At 34.6% G+C, this 21,266-nt stretch overlaps 2 protein-coding genes across 2 annotated transcripts in view; one reads left to right on the top strand and one right to left on the bottom strand.

Moving 5' to 3' along the window:
* The window catches only part of LOC145301289 (uncharacterized), a 539,758-nt gene that overhangs the window by 186,117 nt on the left and 332,375 nt on the right, over positions 1 to 21,266 (bottom strand). The window contains exon 2 of the mRNA XM_080144564.1: positions 16,326 to 16,352. The gene's annotated coding sequence lies outside the window, so the exon portion shown is untranslated. The remainder of the gene's footprint in view (positions 1 to 16,325; positions 16,353 to 21,266) is intronic.
* Positions 1 to 21,266, top strand: part of LOC145241289 (uncharacterized) — an 82,487-nt gene that overhangs the window by 58,199 nt on the left and 3,022 nt on the right. The window contains 4 exon segments of the mRNA XM_080104038.1: positions 11,433 to 11,849; positions 11,974 to 12,094; positions 12,691 to 12,920; positions 13,084 to 13,429. Of these exon segments, the coding sequence (XP_079960164.1) occupies positions 11,433 to 11,849; positions 11,974 to 12,094; positions 12,691 to 12,920; positions 13,084 to 13,429 (1,114 nt within the window).

Here is a 21,266-nt window from a genome sequence, read left to right as displayed (position 1 = left end):
TTATAAGGTGCTCTCCTATAGATGAGCCATGGGTATTGTTCAAAACGTCCGAAGGTAGGTAATTTCCATTTCGAATTTTGGATGGAACATGTTGTTTTACCCTATTATCTAATCTTTGAGACGTCCGCCCGACGTAGCGCACACCGCAGCTACATTTAAATAAATAAATAATAGAATTGTTACGGTGGGGGGGGAACATCTTTACAAATTGAAGACAAAATGGGTTTACAAGAAAAAACAACACGGGTATTTGATGCAAAGTAACATTCCCCCCCCCCTTACTTTTTCATCTCCGATTCATTGTTCCCCCCCCCCCTTTTCTTTTTAAAACGTAATTAAGCTCGATTTTAGCTCTGTTGAGCGAGCTTCGAAACCGGTCAGCTGACACGTTCATTTTTATTTTTTAATTTCACAATCTTAAATAATGTTTTCGAACAAGTTTAAATTTCGTCTTTACATAGCCATAATAAAATTTTGTACCCCGCAACAAATATTTAAATATCTTAAGACTAGGTACCCACTTGAATTAATCTATGCATTAAATTTATTGTTGAAAATTAGGAGTAAAATAAAAACTATGCAAACTAACCAATCCTTTTTATATATGTACCAGAGCAATAAAGTCTGTCCCTCTTTTATTTTGTTTAAAATAAAAAGAGCTAATTTACATCCTGGGCAAAAGATTGAAGATGCATTCATCTCCAATTTTTTATCTAAACGGTCTTGCGATCTGGCGTATTTGAGAAGGAAATACTGTGAATTATGGAGAAATTATGTAGGCAGTTTATCCTTGTTTGATAAAATACGATTTATTCGTTATGTTGCAAGAATACATGAACGCAGCCTTTCCAGGTTGAAGTCAAAACACCAGATTAAATTGCAACATTTAATATTTAAAAAATTTGGTTGCTTGACTAGCCCGGATATTTCTAGAAACGTCCTTAATATCTCTTTATCGCAGTTGTCCCAACTCGAATTGAATATACTTTCACATAGGTTGGACTTCTGCATTTCCCCTTCTAACCCCAAACGTGAAGAGATTTATTCTGAATTCGAAGTCTTTTTTGCTCAATTAGCAAGACTTTCTCCTGTTTCCGACAGTAAGGTTAGTGACCTTAAGGCGAAATTGAATGATATTGCTCATTCATATGCTGGTACTCCTGTCCCGTTTAGTGAATCCAAATGGCGTAATGAACATTTTCGTGTTATCAAAACACTACGCCAGAATAAATCTTTTATTATCACTAAACCGGACAAAGGCTCTGGTGTTGTTATACTTGACCACCAGGATTACATCAATAAAATAATGACAATTCTCAATGACACCTCTAAATTTGTACAGCTAGGTCCGGTAGAGACACACGACTCTACTGTATCTATTGAATCTAGATTCCAAAGACGTCTGGTTAAATGGGTGAAAAGTGGAGCTCTTTCTTCCTCCATTTCTGATTTAATCAGACCGACTGGTTCATTACGCCCCCCTCTCTATGGTTTACCTAAAACCCATAAAAGTGGGGTACTATTAAGACCGATATCATCCATGATAGGTTCCGCCCAACATAAAGTAGCCAAATGGCTTACTAATATTTTAGAACCGGTTTTGGAAGAGTATAGTTCTTTCTGCATTAAAGATTCTTTTTCTTTTGCTAAATTTATGCAGAATTATACTCAATTTTATTTTTTTATTTCACAATCTAAAATAATGTTTTCGAACAAGTTTAAATTTAGTCTTTACATAGCCATAATAAAATTTTGTACCCCGCAAAAAAAACATATATATATAGTCTTGGAAGTTTCTTTAAAGCCTTTAAAACTTTAAAAACAAATTTTTTTTATGCCCTTTGTTGGAAAATTATTTTATCAGTAAGTCAATCAATTTCCTGCATCACTGAATAGTTTTACTTACATGAACAAACAATAGTACCAATGTACTAAAAGGGATCATCTGTTTCGAGCATTAGTAATAGTAATAATAGTAATAATAGTAATATATATATATATATATATATATATATATATATATATATATATATATATATATATTATAATAGAATGCATATAAAATACGTTTTGAAGCCACCCAACGCAAAAAATAATAAACAATTTAAAAATAATATTTATCGATATATTCTGGTGAAGAAACTCGCCCTTGTCTAAATACTACGTTTTCCTCTTATGCCTCAAGACGGTACTTTTAAGCGGGACACGGCCGTTTAATTATTTTTCAAATGGTACTATGATGAGGCGTAAGAAGAAAAAACGTATTTTATATACGTGTTCTGTTTGATTTACTATTTGCCAACGCTTTCAAACAGGAAACCAACCAATTATTCGTTAGCACACGCCATGTGCATTCATAGACTATATAAAAAAAAAACTTGAAAAACAACTAAACAGACGTATTCCACTTAAAAGTACCATGATGAGGCGTAAGAAGAAAAAATATATATCTTAACAAGTAATATATATATATATAAAGCTGAACGTGTGTGTGTGTGTGTGTGTGTGTGTGTGTGTGTGTGTGTGTGTGTGTGTGTGTGTGGTCACAAATAGGCTCCTACATGGTTGACTATTTTAGAAAACTGATTACATATAATGATAGAAGATGTATTGAGGATCAGGAATGGGTATGTTTTATCTGGCAGAACGGTGGTTCATTAAAATTGTGGGGTCTGCGTTCGCGCCTGGCCCCCAAAGTATGGAAATAAAAAGATTAAAAAAAAACGTTTACAAGTGTTTTGATATAGATGTACATAATAATACTTTGATAAGTACGTTTTAACTTAAATAGGGATAGTATAATAAAATTGTGGGGTCTGCATTTGCACCTGGCCTCCATAGAATGGAAATAGGCACAAACTTTAATAAAGACTTTTCATATCTATTTGCATAAGTATACTTTGATAATTATGTTTCAGTTTAAAGGAATATGGTATAATAAAATTATGGGGTGTTCGTTCGCGCCTGACCGCATTGGATGGAAATATGTCACAAAGTTTAACAAGGTTTTTTAATACAGATCCACAAAATATTGTGATAAGTGTTTCAGTGTGAACAGGTATGGTATAATAAATTATGGGGGTTATCTATTTTATTTTTACTTTCATCATATTTTGCTTTGGTTTTGATACGCTCAAATTCGAAGCTATCTCTTTACAACCCTTCCTTTTCATAACTTATCATACTTTCATAAATCAGAGTCCATTTTCTGTAGGCTGTTTTTGAACCCAGCCAACGACGGGTACTTTTGCTAGTATATATATATATATATATATATATACTTGAAATAGTATTTAAATATATAAACAAATAGCACATAGCTCTTTTAAGATAGCTTAAAGAGTAGACAGGATCCATCTATTGCCGGCTTTCACACTCCTTTATCTATTAGCCAGGCATAGAGGTACAATACCTGGGACCGATCGAAGTCACCCAGTGCTTGGCAATGTTTCGTGACTATGACATGTCGTTCCCCTATCCCCAAATTCTTTTTTTCTCTCACAAACTGAGCAAATTGGGTTTACTTGCGTTCCATTTGTGCTCACTGGACTGATCTGGGCCAGTCTTATCTGAGAAGTTAATGGTACCTGATTAACAATTTGTCTGGCTGCTGTTTTCGACTGACAATACTGGAGCCCAAACTCTTTGGTAGCACTTACAGTGGCTGATCTATCATCAGTTGTAAAATATTGGGATAGTTGTAGTGCCATGTCGAACATGGAAAGAAACCCTGCTGCTATCTCTGGTGGGCTTTCATGAGACCACAACTTCCTAGGCAGGACTTGACTAATGGACCTATTGTGTATATACTTGGAATCAAAACTGGCCCATGTTGCCCAACACTCTCTCCCCAACCTGAAATTAAACAAAAGTGTAATGAAATGACAACCCAAACAAATACCACGATCAAACCAGACAACCACCCAAAACAAAACTAATTCGCCTTCTCCCTTGAGTCTTGCATTCACAAATATCTGTGGGTTTAGAAGTAATCTAGATGATGTAGAGTCTTACCTCTTAATAAACTTCCCGGATATTGTAGCATTAAGTGAAACAAACCTACACTCCTCAATCACCTCTAACTACTTTAACGACAGCATACCTCCCTCTCTGCCGTAAGGACTCAAATAGATATATGCACGGGTTTGGAGTTTGTATTCGAAGCACCCTCCCCTTAACTAGAGACCAACATCTGGAATTGTGTTTTCAACTAACATTTCATCACTGCGTTAGTTACTTATATATTTTCTCTACTGTTCTTCCTCAAGTCAAGACTGTAGCCTAATCGATCATGTCTCTGATAGTATAGATGCAGCACTCTCCTTAGGTAGCAATGCTCAAATACATGTTTGGTGACTTTAATGTTCACCATAAAAATGGCTTAGTTTCTCAGATTGCACAGATGCAGTGAGACGCTTTACTTATAGCTTCTCTATAGCCTATTCTATCACACAGACACTCTCCAAATCCGCCTTCCAGATCGTGATCATCAGCAATTCTCACTTCTAGACCTATTCCTTACCACAGTACCTGAGGATTGTATGACTAAAATCCACAGTCGACTTGGAAATGGAGAACACTTAGTAGTATCAGTAGACCTTACACTCAAATCCCAACCCCAAGGTGAGGAGCCATTACTCAAAACGGCAAGGTACTACAAAAAAGCTGACTAGGAAGCCATGAGAGAACATATCAGAGATGCTTTATGGACCAATATCTTCTCTCTTCCTGTTAAGCAGTGGGCCAATGAGGCAATTGAATGGTGCAAAGCGGGAATTGAACCACATGTTCCCACATGGAAGTATTATAGCAAGCCCCACTCGTCCCCCATGGTTCACTACAGATTGTGCAACTGCCATTACACAAAAATAGCATGCACTCCACCGGTTCGCACGTCATAAATCAAATGCAAATAGGCAAAAATTTATAGGTGCTAGAAATCATGGTATTAAATTAAAAGCCACAGCCAAAAGAAGACATGCTGAAATAACCAAGGAACGCATACAATCACAGAAGATAGGGTAATCTCCAAAAATACCGTTAGGGCTTACAACATGGCCGCCAGAAGAGTCACGTGATCCGGTTGATCCAAAACATGAATCGCCGTATTACGAAACCGGAAAACGCAAATTTAAAGCAAACTTTGACAAACAAGCATAATAATTAAGTACAAAAACAGTTTTTCAATATCATAATAATAAATAATTTATTTAGAACGGTCATTTAATTTTTTGTTGAGAAATAATCACAGTTTGTTTGTTTTTTAAAACAGTGTTTATAAAAAATATTTTATTCAGAGTTTTTCATAAAAATGGTATTTAAAACAAGGTGTTCATTTTTTTAAGATGTAATGTTATAAAAATATGATGTAAAAAAAACAGTTTATATTTAAACGAACGTGCGTAGACATTTTGTAAACATTGTTTTTAAAAAATAAAAAATAATACTTCTATTATGTTTTAAACGACTGTAATAGTTTATTTTGGAAGTATATTTCATAAAGAAAATTGACAACGCACTTTAAAAACAGAAATTACGAGTTTTATATATTTTATTCGCAGTTTTTTGTTGGGGGTGTCAAAAATTCCGCCTAAAATTCTGATACACCTAGTCGACCACTTGTTTGTTCTGAATAAAATACTTTTTATAAACAGTTTTAACTAAAAACAATCTAAGATTGTTTCTCAAAGTTTGCCTATTTTTATAACAACATTATATCAACAAAAAATTAAATACAAACAAATTGTGATTGTTTGTCAAAGTTTGCCTTCAAGGCTGCGTTTTCCATTTGCACGATTCATGTTTTGGATCAACCGGATCACGTGACTCTTCTGGCGGCCATGTTGTAAGCCCTAACGGTATTTTTGGAGATTACCGAAGATAGGAACTCGTGATTTCTGGAAAATTTATAATAGTGTAGTGAATAAAGGGCAATTAATAATTCCCCACTATACAACAACCAGAAGGCCGTATGCATGGCAATCAAGAAAACGGAACTGCTTGCCGGCGTTTCGCCTCTAACTCCACACACAACTCCCTCCCAAGTTTCCCTATATGAACGGAATCCACAATTGATGATCTGAAAATCACCCCTTCTCATGTATGCGTTATCTATAATATAAATCTCACCTGTCTGTTAACATATATGTATGCATGTATGTTTCGCAAAAACTTTCGACAGAGGCGACAGATTTTCACGAGATTGGTACAATTTTGAAGCTCGACCCTTCGGACGACAAATATCGAAAAATTGGCAAAAAAAACATTCATTCCTTCACCTTCAACTAAGCACTTTTCTACAGGGAGGGGTCGCTTTTTTCGCCGATATTTTCGAAAGTCACCCCCTCTTTTCGATTGACTAGCATTAATTTAAACCCACATCACTTCCAGTTTGGCGATGGGCGCAACAGCAAAGATGTCACTTTTTTTTCACGTTCTTTCCCCCTTTGCGGTACGGGTTTGAACCTGCTTGCCTACTACCACTTTTTTTTTTTTTTTGCTCAACACACATCCAAACACCTGGACAACACCGGGCACCCAGGCTAGTCATAACAAAGTTAGACACCTCCAAGGCGTGCGGGTCTGATCTTATCCCTGCTATACTAATTACAAAATGCTCAGTACTTTTCAAACTCTACAACAAATGACTTGCTGAATCTTGCTTCCCTACCAGCCAGAAGATGGCCTCTGTTGTACCAGTGTACAAGAATTCTGGTGAAAAAAATGACCCTCTTAATTATCACCCTATCAGTCTCCTCTACCTCTTCACTAAGATCTTTGAGATGCTAATCAATCAAGCACTAGTCCACCATCTTACAAAAGCTAATCTTATTCTGACAAACAGTAAAGATTTAGGCAATGCGGTTCTACTGCAGATATTTTAACAGTCATCTTTGAATGCATATACAATGCACTAGATAAGGGGGGGGCGAAGCCAGGACTGTAGCCTTCGATATATCCAAGGCCTTTGACAAAGTCAGGCATGAAGGGCTGCTAATTAAAATTCAATCATACGTTATAACTAGACGAATACTAAATATAATTAAATCCTTCTTAGACAATAAGACCATCCAGGTTGTCATCAATGGACATTCATCCAAGCAGCATAACATTAATTCAGGAGTGCTTCAGGGGTCGATCCTTGGATCACTATTATTCCTGATATTCATCAATTATCTCTCTGATAATAATGTGCCGAGGTGGGTATAGTTGCTGATGATACAATGCTCTATAACATGCATGAGGGAAAAACAGATGTACACAAATCTAAGACAATGGTTGAATCCTTAGAAAATGACCTTCAGATTGTAGTGGAATGGAGCTGCCAATGGATGGTAACATTTAATGCTAGTAAGACTAAGCTGCTTTGCTTTAACAATTACAAAACTTCTCTTTAACCACTGATATCCATGACAAATAATTCTATACCTGAGAATTATTCCTTCAACTCCTCGGCTTAACATTAACAGGAAATATGAACTGAGGCAAATACATTGAGGACATTATGAAGGCTGCTGCAAGGAAGGTAGGCTCCCTCTATCATGCTAGAAAACTACTCACATCTGAAAGTATCCTGTACCTCTACAAAGCCACCATTTTCCCATGCATGGAGTATCACACCCATTCACTGTTGAGGTCCCTAAATGCCAGAAAGCTTACTACTCTAATAGCTTCTTCCCTGGAGCAGCTAAACTTTGGAATTCCCTTTCTGCTACCTGCTTTACTAACTGCACTATTATGCAGAAGTTCATATGTAACATAAATCAACATCTTAATCTTTCTTAGGCATGGTTCCAATTTATAGTCCCTTACGTCTAAGTGGCAATATGCCTTGTTTGGGGGTGAAGATCGGTTAAAAAGAAGATAGGTAAAAAACTTCTTAGAAGTGCACGCCTTTGGAACTCTCCTCCGTTTGCCTGTTTCCCACCTGACTAAAACTTGGATGTCTTCAAGTCCAATATAAACAAATTCCTGATGAATCGCCCCCTTAAGTAAGACACTTTATCAAATCTCCAATATTAACAATTACTACAATACTATCCCATTGATTACTGTACACGCAATAACCCTTATCCCCGAGTGGCTTCCAGGCCTTGATAAGCAGTGACCTCCATGTAAAAAAAGAAAAGAAGTAGCTGAATAGTGCAATATTAGAGCTATAAATAGTTCTTAAAATTAACTACTTTACAAGGAATAGACACATTTTTTGTTCGTTTTTACACCTGTGTACAATTGTTTGGGCCCATGGCTCTACTGAATCTTACTTTCTAAACTGCTGGAAAATTGGTTCTTTGTTACCAGTTTACAATAAATCTAGTGAAAGAACTGATCCACTAAATTATTGCTCCATTAACCTCCTCCCACTCATCGCAAAAATTTTGGAGTCTTTAATTAATCAAGTACTAGTTCGCCATCTCATAGATGCTAAACTTCTTTCCAACTTACAGTATAGTTTCAGGCAAGCCCGTTCTACTGCAGATATCTTAACTGTAATCTCTGAACATATATACCACATACTGAATAAGGCAAAGGCAGCTAGGGCAGTAGCCCTAGATATATGTAAGGCCTTTGACAGGGTATGGCACGATGATCTTCTCAGGAAAATCACATCATATGTATTACTGGACGAATACTAAACATACACAAATCTTTCTTAAATAAGAGAATCCAGGTTGTCCTCGATGGTGACATGTAAAAACAACATGATATAAATGCGGAGGTGCCCCAGCAGTCGATCCTTAGACCGTTATTATTTCTTATATTAATAAATGATCTCTGTGATAAAATTGTCTCTGAGATGGGTATATTTGCTGATGACACTACACTTTATAATGGATACGAAAGGGAAAATGAATCAACACATATCTAAGGAAACGTCTAAAATCATAGAGGAAGATTTCCAGTCTGTAGATGAATGAGGACATAAATGTATGGTAACATTCAATGCTGCCAAGATTAAGCTTCTTTCCCTTAATAATTATAAGAAACCTTCTCAACGACTAATAGCCATGGCTAATGATACACAATCTGAAAGCTTTTTATTCAAACTTCTCAGTTTAACGTTCACAGGCAACATGAATTAGAACAAATACATTGAGAGCATTATCAAGGCTGCCACGATACAGCGTGCTCTCTCCACTGTGCTAGAAAGTTACTTATGCCTAAAAGTATCCTGTACCTCTGCAAAGTCACTATTCGTCCATGCATGAAGTATTGTTATCACATTTGGGCTGATGCATTTGCTACTAATTTCTCACTACTAGAAAGGATTCAGAAAATAGTCGCTAACTGAATAAGCCATGCACTGTCAACCAGATTCCAACCTCTGGAATGCGCTTCAAGTAACTCTAAGTCCTTGTATCCCCTTTACGTAAATACCTCTGATTAACCTGACAAGCAGCAAAATCCCACCCCTACATTGTACAAATCCCTAGATGCCAGAAAGCCTTCTATTCTAATAGTTTCTCTCGAACTGCAAGACTTTGGAATTCCTTCCCAGATATCTGCTTCCTTTACTGTACTTATATGCAGAAGTTCAAGTGTAATGTAAACAGACATCTTGCTGCTCAACTCCCTACATAGTATACCTGTCAATTTTGTCTCCAAAAGTAGTCCCTTACGTCTAAGTAGCACTGTGCTTTGTTTGGGGTGAAAAAGTAGTAACAAAAACAAAATTAAATTTCACCTATTCGGCAGCTTATCAGTGCAAAAAAAGCATACAAAAACCAAGTTCTCATGTTGAACTTCTGAAGACTGGAAGTGAAAATGTTACCTATCCAGTATAAAATTTCATCACTAGTACCTGGCATGGCACTTGTGTACCCAAAGACTAGGTAGATAGTATCTCAATGTCTCTGTATAAGAACAAGAGAGAGAAACATAATTGTGACTATTCCCAATTCACAGTGTTGTTTTAGATTTAGAAGAGGAACCATCGACATGATATTTGCTTCTCATTAAATTTAAGAAAAATGCATTGAATATCAAATGCCACCGTATCTAGTTAGCATTGTCTTAATGAAGGCTTTTGATACCTTTAACTATGATGTTTTGCTGTTAATCTTTAGGAAAGTAAAGTGTCCATCACTTTTTAAATGTTGCCATAGTGTCGTTGTTCCAAATAATATTGCAGACTTGCTGGTGTTTTTGTCTTGTTTTGTTTTTTGATTTTGTTTTTATATATCGTACCAAAATTCTATAGGAAATTACAAAGACGGCCACATACTGTTAATCTTTAGGAAAGTAAAGTGTCCATCACTTTTTATGAGCATGCTCAGACAAATACATGCAGACATGAAGATTTTGGCCATTTTTAATGGAAAATTGTCTGAAGATATTCCGATAGATAATGGGGTAAAGTGAAGCAACATAAATGCACCAACTCTCTTCTCTATATTATTTGTAATGCATTCGCATACATTCTATGATTGAAACAAATGTGGGTGTTTTTTGCAATTTATAACATCAGGAAGCGTTTTTAATCTGAAACCACTTAACTTTAAGTCAGGCTCCAAGCCGAGAACTTCTCCATGCTGATGACGTTGACTTTCTTACCCACAAAATTGAAGATATGCAATTGATAATGAATCAATTCTCGGCTTCGTGCACGATGTTAGGCCTTAAAATTAGCCTGAAAAAGATGAAAAGTTACGTTAATACTTGCATGTGGTAACTAGATATTCGGGTTTGTGGCAGTTCGTTATGTGTGATGGATCCATTTGTGTATCTTGGCAACCCTTGTCAAGGGATGGTTCCCTTGATGCAGAAATATATCTGCAGATATAGAAAGTCTCTGCTGCCTTTATATAACTTGAGAAATAAGTTTGGGCAGATCGCGGCATCACTTCCAGAACCAAGCTTTATGTACATAGAGCTTGTGTCTTGGCGACTCTTGCATTCGTGTGACGATTGGACGTACATCGTAAACATCTCGAGCTGTTTGAACACTTTCATCAGAAATGTTTGCGATGACAAGTGACAGTGAAGCATTAGGTATATGATAATTACTGCTCACATAGGCTGGACTTATCACGAGGCTTGCATGGCATATAATAAGATTCCTAGCATCTGTCTACAAAGTCATGCAAGGAAAGACAGTCATGTTTCCAGAGGAAAAGAGACAGCAATCATTTGGAAAGGAGAGTTATCAATATGCACTTTTATATATATATATATATATATATATATATACATATATATATATATATATATATATATATATATATATATATATATATAATGTTGGTAGTCTTTATGCAAGATGAACAAGATTTTATAAATAACTTTTTCATGAATTTTCAAAGTGTTAAAACATTATCAAATAAAAAATATCACATTTTCGTAGAATAATACGTAGAATTTTTGATTGAATTATTTTCTGATGGTTATAATAATAGTTTCTTTGAGTAATACATCAATTATATCTTTTTCAGACATTTGCTTTCGAAAAACTGACTTTGTACGGAAGAGACATGAAATCTTTTGGCGATTCTCTCATTCAAGTAATGAATGGTGAGATTTCCACAAGATTCAATCTGGTTGAACGATCATTTAGCGAAGACTTGAAAGCGATTACAGATTATTTTGAAAGCGAGTACAGAATTATGTCGACCGATTTCAAACATGCCGTACATTATATGAAACAGATGATCGACCAGGATTCTTTCTATGTCAAGTCTGCAATGGAATCTATCACAAATGCATACGATGAAATGTGGTTCAACTTCAACAACAATCTTATCAAAATAAGGCATGAAATTCAGCAATTCAATCAATATCTGAACAATCGAATGGATGAGGTTAAAACAGAATTTGATTTCTACTATGGTAAATACAGCATGCAGCTCATGGTAAGCAGATTATATCAAACGACATTCATTCAGTTTTATTTTTAAATAAAATTAAATACAATTGAATTTCTTGCTAATATAACAGATCATTCAATTTAAAAATGTAATTTTTCTCTTTCCATAGAATAAAGTCAACGAATTACTTGAAAACTGTCGACGCCAATGCGATATTTTGTACGAACGCGCAATGAAAGTGAAATCTGAAATTGTTTCCTCGATTAGGAATTACCCAAATAAAATAAAAGGTAACATTTTTAATCGAAAATAACATTAGAAGTATTTATCTGGATTTGCATTTGGTTATTTTAAACCGTCATTTATGAGATTAAAACCTTGGACTTAAGAACTTTTATAGCTGTCTTATTATTGATTAATATGCTTTGTGTCCTACAAATTCTTAAATATGATCGATAGAAATACGGCCTTGTTATACAATATTAAATAATTCAGTTACTAGGATGAATGACTTTGCTTTTGAAATTGGTTTCTAGTAATAATCGAATGGAGAAGCCAAAAGCCTTAAGGTGAGAAAGTGATTGATATCTTAATATCAGTGTATAATGAATTAGCTAATCTCATTCAAAGACATCAGCTGCATCACATCTGTTCTCTAAAACTCTTTGGTCACAACGAATTCTTTAACTATGTCAAATATCTTAGATGACTATGTCGACTCGCACATCTTAATCAAACTCATGATCATTTTATGTTTACCTGCTGAAAACATATCAACTCTAACTTAATATGTAGCAATATAAATTGTTGATTGTGATCATTAAAATTCGAGTTCACTTATATACTATTGAATCAAATAATGTTTTATTTTTGAAATTTGTTTTAGAACTGATCGAGAAGTTGCGCCAATACCCTAACGGAAGGAAGCTGATCGATATTGTGATGTCAATGTATGAGATGATTAACGAAAAGAAAATGCAAGCCAAAGATCATATGAACACTTTGACCAATAGCATCTATTCCGCTCATGCCACATTGAATCGTCACATTTCCAAAGTGAGACAGTATCCAATCGTTGATGCCATCATGGATGCAATCAACGAAGTCTACCAACAGGTAACATAAAGCTTTTGTTTTTCATTTTCAACTGAATCACAAACTCAAAATAATTAATTGATAATTGCTTTGATGTTTACTAATGGAATCATGTTCGATTGTTAAAATATGTCGAAATGTCTTTCTATAGTAACTTATATGTTTTTGCCATTGTTTCTAATAGGTTTTATGGTCATACAATTACTGGGATGTTAAAGACAATGTGTTGGGACTGAAAAACACTTTGTACAAAGTTGGTGCTGAGAAAATCAAGGAAATCAAAGACATTGTCACTGATATTGGAATGAATACTTTGGTCTTCGATCCAAAACGTGGAGAGATTATTGTTGAGGTTCGCTTTGGTGCTGCCAAATACGCCTTCAACCATTTCATGTCGAGTGCAGAAGATGTGGAACGAGCTGTGATGAAGTTAAGCAATATGATGCCAAACATGGACTTTAATGTTTGGGATATTTACTACATGATGAAACCTTCATCCGACCTCTATGATAATATTCCTCCGTTCAAAGGTAAGCCAACTTCTCCAGGTTTTATACAACCATCCTTATTTTCTTTAGCCATTTTTTTTATTAACAATTATATATATATGTATGTGCGTGTGGTGTCTGTGTATGTGTGTGTCTATACTAGCCTACCCATTTTCTACCATTGCCATATAATTCAGAGTAAGTGATACAATTTCAATGCCAAAGCTCAAAACTAGAATTAATAATAGAAAATACTACATGATAATGATGTTAGAAATATTAGTATGAAGATCAAAAATGCACAAGATTACATGATAGACTAATAGAAAGTCTGAGAAGATGTATCTGCAAAACAGAAGTACCAGAATGGATGATCAAAGGAAGAACTATGTTACTACAAAAACACACTAAAAGGGGGGCAACCCTAACCAATTACGACCTTGTGGAAAATTTTACCAGGCCAACTGAATGAACAGATCTACAACTCCCTTAACACTCGTAGACTACTGAAAGGAAAGAAAAAAGAGGAACATACATTGATCACAAGATTTTGAGAGTGGTAAAAACAGAAACAGGAATATAGCCATGACATGGACTGATTACAAGAAAGCCTACGACAGAATCCCATAAGCATGGATAAATGAATGGCTAAGAATGTACAAAATATATGGCAAGGTTGCTAATATTTTTAGGAAAGAAATGGAAACACAGAGACTGGAGCTAACAGCTGGAGGACAGCACTTGACTGAGATAAGAATACAGGGAGGTATTTTCCAAAGAGACTCACTATCACCATTACTGTTTTTCAAAGCCATGATGCCACTCAACTACATACTTAGGAAATGTAGGGCCGAATACAAGTTTACAAAGACAGAACAAAAAATGAGCCACCTCATGTATATGGATGATCTAAAGCTGTTTGCAAAAAACAAAAAGGAATTGCAGAATCTGATAAACACAACCAGAATATTAAGCTAGACCATTAGAATGGAATTTAGAATACAGAAATATGCACTACTAGAGATGAAAAGGGGAAAACTAAAGACATCAGAGGGTATAGAACTGCTCAACTAAGAGAAGATGAGGGCACTCGATGAACATGACTCTTTAAAATATTTAGTGATTCTGGAAGCATATACCATCAAATCTACAGATACAAAAAAGAAGAACGGAAAGTAGTACCTGAGAAGAATAAAGGAACTCTTAGAAACAAACTGATACAGTAGAAATCTAATTAAAAGAATAAACACCTGGGCAGTATCGCTAATAAGGTATAATATGGACCATTTATAGGCTGGACTAAAGAAGAACTTAGACAGCTTGATCAGAATACGAGGAAAATAATGACAATGCAAAATGCATTACACCTAAAATACGACACTATGTGAAAAAGAACAGAGGATGGAAGGGATTGATAAACATAAAAGACTGTAGAAGACACAAAAAAAATTTGGAAAAGTGCATAAGACAGAACAGAGAAAAAGTGATCACTGCAGTGAGAGACAACATCAAGAAGAACAATACAAGACATTATTAATCCAAAAACAAAAAGACAAGAAAAGAAAAGTGGGAAGAGAAAGCGCTACTTGGACGATTCATCAAAATAACAAAAGAAGAAAATCATGAAAACACCTGAATGCGGCTAAGAAAGGACACATTAACAGAGAAATAGAATCTCTACTAACAACTTCAAAGAACAATGCAATTAGAACCAATCACATTGAAGCTAAAATAGATAAAACACAAGAAAACAGTAGACAAAGAGACGAAACAATAAACCACATAATAAGTGAATGCAGCAAACTAACCCAAAAGGAATATAAGGACAGGCACGACTGCATGGGGACGGCAATAAACTCAGAGCTCTGCAGATGACTACACATCGAACATGCCGACAAATCAAGCACAAACAGGATACAATACAGGAAAACGAAAACCACAAAATGAACATGGAACATGGAGATACAAACAGAAAAACTCATCCAAGCAAGAAAACCGAACGTCATAATAGTTAACAAGAAGGAAAGAAACTGCCAAATTGTGGGTTTTGCCGTCCCAGTAAACCACAGAGTGAAGATCAAAGAGAGAATACTGAAAGAAATATGCAGAACTTGCCAGAAAACTGAAAGGAATATGGAAGCTGAAGAAAATCAATATATCAATAATGTAGGAGCACTAGGAACAGTTCCAAAGAATTTAATCCATATAAGCGACAAACACTAACTGAACATATAGAAACTTCAACAGAAGGAAAACAAAAAGATGCAACCAAGTAAACTGAAACTACAAAATTGTAAATTGACTATCTCCACCAAAAATAAAATGTAGAGCCAGCATCGACTGGCATCACAACGAATAGTTGAAGAATCAATGAGGCTGGACAGACCAAAGAGAGAAAGCACTAACCAGACCTTCACTGGATGGGTACGAAGAGGACTGAAACCTTGGGGAGCATTACTATCACCTAAATTCCAGTGATTACCAATGGCCATTGCCAGCGAGAAGTGACTGTTGTGATAACACAAATTCATTTGCAAAAGTTATTGAAAGAGGTGGAGAACTGGGGGAATTGTTGCCACCCAAACTTCCGGAAACACCATCGGTTGTTGTCAGTGAGCAATTTTTGATGATTACCTGTGTGAGAACTTCTAGTGAATAAAAATAATAATAAAGTTATAGTTTTAGCATCGACTGGCACAACACTAAATAGTTAAGAAAGGTCGAAGAGGATAAAAAGACAAAGGGTGCTTCTGTTTTAGAGGAGGATTGTCTAAGGGAGATAACTCCCATTTACTAAAAAAAGAAACATTGCCGAAACAGTTTACGAAAATGAAACACATTAATTAACAAACTTTAACAAAAACGAATACACAAATTTTGGAATACTAATAACAAAAAATGAACATAAATGAAAAATATTAATACACGAATACTATACCTGAACAATTATAATCAGTTAATCAATCTGAAAAGAAAACAAGTTCGAAACAAGTTAATTAACAAACTAAAAATGAAACAATATTTAATAATAAAATAATTAAATGTTTTTAATTAAATATTAAGTAATAAAATAATTAAACGTGTTAATTAACGTACACAATATCAAAAACAAATAAACTGTAACAATGAAACAATGTCAAAAATACAAAAATAAATATATATAAAAATACAGTTGTGTTAATAAAAATAAAAAAATATATATTACATATTAAAAAGTATATATCATGGAAGTCTCGCTAGAATTGTGCAAGGGAATACCCACTTTTCCCTTTTTCACAAAAGAAACTCCAGGAGATGAAGGTGGAACGTCTCAGTCTTGGTCTCCAACAATTTCCGGATATGACTTTTGGCATGTGACCAAAAACCAAAAGGAGTCAACATGTGATATAATTTTAAAAAATTAATTTTCGTAAACTATTTCAACAATGCTTCTTTTTTTTTTTTTTTTTTTTAGTAAAGGGGAGTTATCTCTCTTAGATAATCCTCTTCTAAAACAGAAACGTCAGACAAAGAAGAAATCAAAGAGAAAAATCACTAACCAGACATCCACTAGATGAGTGTGAAGTGGACTGTTACTTTGGGGAGGCATACAGCCATCCAAATTCCAGTGAAAACAAAAAATAGGAAAATCTACAAAATCAAAATAGTACTATTAGTAAAAATAATAGCGTTAACAACAATATTAAAATCACCACCAACAAAAATAAAACAATACTAAATTATAGCAGAAACCTAATAAAAGGTATAAATACATGGGCAGTATCACTAGTTAGATACTCTGGACCGTTCATAGGGTGGACTAAAGAAAAACTGAGACAACTCGATCAGAAGACCATGAAACTCATGACCATGTACAATGCCCTACACTCAAGGGACGATGTTGACCGAGTCTATGTGAAAAGGAAAGAAGGCAGAAGAGGACTAGTTTGTAGACTGTGTGAATGATATAAAAGAATTAGAAAAATACATAATGCAAAACACTGAAAGGATAATTATGGAAGCGAGAGACCCTGAAAAAACTAAGAAAACAGAAAACAGAGACAAAGGATAAGATAAAAAAAGAAAAATGGGAGGAGAAACAACAACATGGAAGATTCATAAGGATGACAAAAGATGAGAATAATGAAAACACTAGGACATGGACGCGAAAAGGACATGTAAACCGAAAAACTGAATCCTTAATAACTGCAGCAAAAGATAACGTGATAAGAACCAACTATATCAAAACAAAGATTGACAAAACACAGGAAATCAGCTAATGCAGACCCTGTGGACAAAGCGACGAAATGATAAACCATATAGTAAGCGAATGCAGCAAATTGGCCCAAAAGAAATACAAGAACAAGCACGATCAAGTGGGAGGGGCAGTACACTGGAAATTATGCAAATAACTGCATCTCAAATGCACAGACAATGGTACAAGCATAAACAGGCAACAGTGCTTGAAAACAAGAATCGCAAAATCCTATGGAACACGGACATACAGACAGATAAACCTATCCAAGCAAGAAGACTGGATCTTGTGATAATTAACAAGAAAGAAAAATCCTGTCAAATCATAGACTTTGCTGTTCCAGCTGACCACAGGGTGAATATCAAAGAAAAGGAAAGACGGAGCAAATACACAGAGCTAGCCAGAGAGCTGAAAAGAATATAGATGATGAAGAAAATCAGGATAATACCTATAATAGTAGGAGCACTAGGAACAATTCCGAAAAGCTTTGAAAAAAGAATGGCAGAAATTGAAATGAGAGGAATGATTGGAAAGATACAATGAATTACAATAATGAAAACAGCAGAAATATTAAGGAAACAAAACATGAAGAAGCATTACATGGAACCAAGAACATAATCTCCTGAACGATGGACCTGAGCTAATTTCGTCAGCCTCAGACAAAGGCAAACTCTTTGCCAAGATCTTTGCAGCTTATTCTACCCTTTGCAACCAAGGCCGCCAACTCCCAATATTTCCTCCTGTATCAGAAAAACCGCTATTTGACATACAAATATCTGTACGTGATGTTGCCAAGCTCATCAAAAACCTTGATTCCAGTAAAGCAACTGGCCCTGACGGCATTCCAATTATAGTGAACAAAAAACTTCAACCAGAACTAGCACTTATACTTACAAAGCTGTTAAAGCATTGTCTTAAGGAGAATTGCTTCCCATCATGCTGGAAAATCTCATCAGTATGGCCTGTATTTAAGAATTCAGGTGATCAGTCATATCCTTCTCAGTACAGACCAATAAGTCTCCTGTGCGTCATGAGTAAGATGCTGGAATCTGTGTTAAATAGAGCAGTAGTCAACCATCTCAGCAAAAATAACCTTCTTAGTGACATGCGATATGGTTTCCATTCTGCTAGATCTACAGCAGATGTGCTTACAGTTATATCTCATAGGATTAGCGAATCTCTCGAAATATTAAGGAAACAAAACATGAAGAAGCATTACATGGAACCAAGAACATTTCTTTCTAAGGCAATTGCTCTAGACATATCAAAGGCCTTTGAAAGGGTATGGCATAAAGGTTTACTTCACAAGATCTCCAGCTACGTTATAGCTGGAAATGTCTTTTCAATAATTAAATCATTTCTCTCTGATAGGTTCATAAGAGTAGTAGTTTATCGGCAGAAATCAGAAGCCCACAGTATTAATGTTGGAGTCCCTCAGGGGTCCATCCTGGGCCCAGCTCTTTTCCTGATCTGCATTAATGATCTTCCAAATCACATCACAAAGCCGTTTTTAACATGGGGGGAGGGCTTTATACTACGCTGGGTACTCTCGTAAAAAATACCAAAAAATAACTGAAAGCACATGTAAACCTTGAAGTCCAAACGAGGCTTGCTTTCTCCAAAGTAGAAGATGCAGCTATCTTTTTTTTTTTTTTTTTTTTTTTTTTCAAATCCGTTCGGAAAAGCTACATTTTTGAGATTAAATAAAAAGCAATAAAAACTACTTTAAAACACAAACAAATTAGCCAGGTAGGTTTAAAATTAATTTTTATTGGCTGCGGTAGCATTTAATTCTTGCCTATATATTTTTTTATATATTTTTTTATCGTTGTAGTCGGTTGCTGGCTTCTCTGCTAAATACCCTATCTTTCTATTAAATTGTTAGGTGAAAGTACAAAATAGTTTTTAAAACTGCTGTCCAGTTTCTCCATAAGTACCTTTAAAATAGATAAATTTGTTATATTTTAGTAGTAGTAGTTGTATTAGTAGTAATATAATAGCAGAAATACTACTACTAATAATACTACTACTACTACTACTATTAATAATAATAATAATAATAATAGGCAGCGGCGATGTAGGATCTGTTCATCTACGAAAGTGATACATAATTCTGTTTTAACGTTGTATGTATAAAGCAAATTTAAAGAAAAAATAGAGGTTTATGATGATTAGGGCCTCCATACATATGAATGGTGGAAAGTATATGTAAAAAGTGTGTAAATATGTTGCGTGAATAATTGTGTATCTGCATCTTCGATGAGTAAGCTAAATTACTTATGTAAATTATAGTTTTATATTGAAAAAAATTAAATTAATTTTTTTTTTCTTCCTTTGAAGATTGTAATGCTGGGGCAGCCAAACCAGCTGCCAACATTGCCCCGCTTTTTTATTGAAATCAACCGAGAGCTCTTTTTAGTATCCTCGCTGTTCCCTTAAGTGCAATTGTCTGAATCTCTTTTGCACTTGCTTCACCAGGAATATTAGTTAGGTAGGACTTCAGGTTCTTCTTCATAAGTCCTGTTGCACCTATGATAACTGGTATGATTGATATCCCCTTTAGATTCCAGTTTTAAGTATGAAAAGTTATATGATATATAAGAAGACATTTTTGTTTTGTTAAATGTGTTCGAAATCAACGCTCCTAATGTTTTTCCATGTTCGAAAATACGAACTCCTATTCTAAAGAGCGACTGTTTCTAATGTTAATGTGTATGCCGAACTACTGATTGCCGGCTATCCCGTCATTCTGTTAAACTAAGCATGAAAAGGAAGTATTTGTTAATTTAATTTGTAGTCTAACTTAATATGTAGTAAATTACTACATTTAAGAAAGCAAATAATTTTTCAATGGTATTTGGCTATGTATGGATATGAAAAAAAATATCCGGTAGTGTTTGATTCCGTACTAGAGCTTAATTTAATGTGTGTGAAATATTTGCTACTCTCTCTGTGGGATTACGTATTTGAGAAAGTGAGTCAAACAGGATAAATTGTAATATTTATTAAACGTTGATGAGATATGCGTACTCTAGCGTGAAAACACGCTGTAAAAACGATGAGTGTGAAAGATTTACATAGAAATTGACTCGTTGTTTCATATAGTGTTGAAGGCATACGGCAAAATCGACTTATTTTTCTTTTTATATATATATATATATACATATATATATATATATATATATATATATATATATATATATATATATATATATTGTCGCCGTCGTCATTGTAATCATCATCATCATCATCATCATCATCATCATCATCATCCATGTCATTCTCTTTGAATTATATTGAACAATACTTTCAGATTATTCCTGTCACAAATAATGTGGCTTCATATTGCCCTTTTCAATAAACTATTGTTTATAAGCTCGTATTGATATTTGTCAAAATCTTATTTTTGATGAGAATATTTGGTTTGGATAAATTTTTTTTTTTTCGTTTTAAAGTTAATTATTTTGGGGCATCCAATGCTGAAATCTTTTCGTATTTTTTAGAACTGAATTTTAATTGAATCGTTTCTGTACACCTGTAATGAACACTATATTACATGTGTAAATAAATTAGTTCATTAATGTAAAAATGTAGTCTTTTAAAATCTAAAAAAATATTTTTTTCATTAATATCTTTTTAATTAAA

Source organism: Euprymna scolopes, chromosome 2 (genome assembly GCF_053919585.1).
Source record: "Euprymna scolopes isolate OS-2025 chromosome 2, ASM5391958v1, whole genome shotgun sequence".
In the NCBI taxonomy this organism is placed as follows: domain Eukaryota; kingdom Metazoa; phylum Mollusca; class Cephalopoda; order Sepiida; family Sepiolidae; genus Euprymna; species Euprymna scolopes.
The sequence above is the reverse complement of the archived record's forward strand: the minus strand, read 5'-3'. Positions and strand labels throughout refer to the sequence as shown.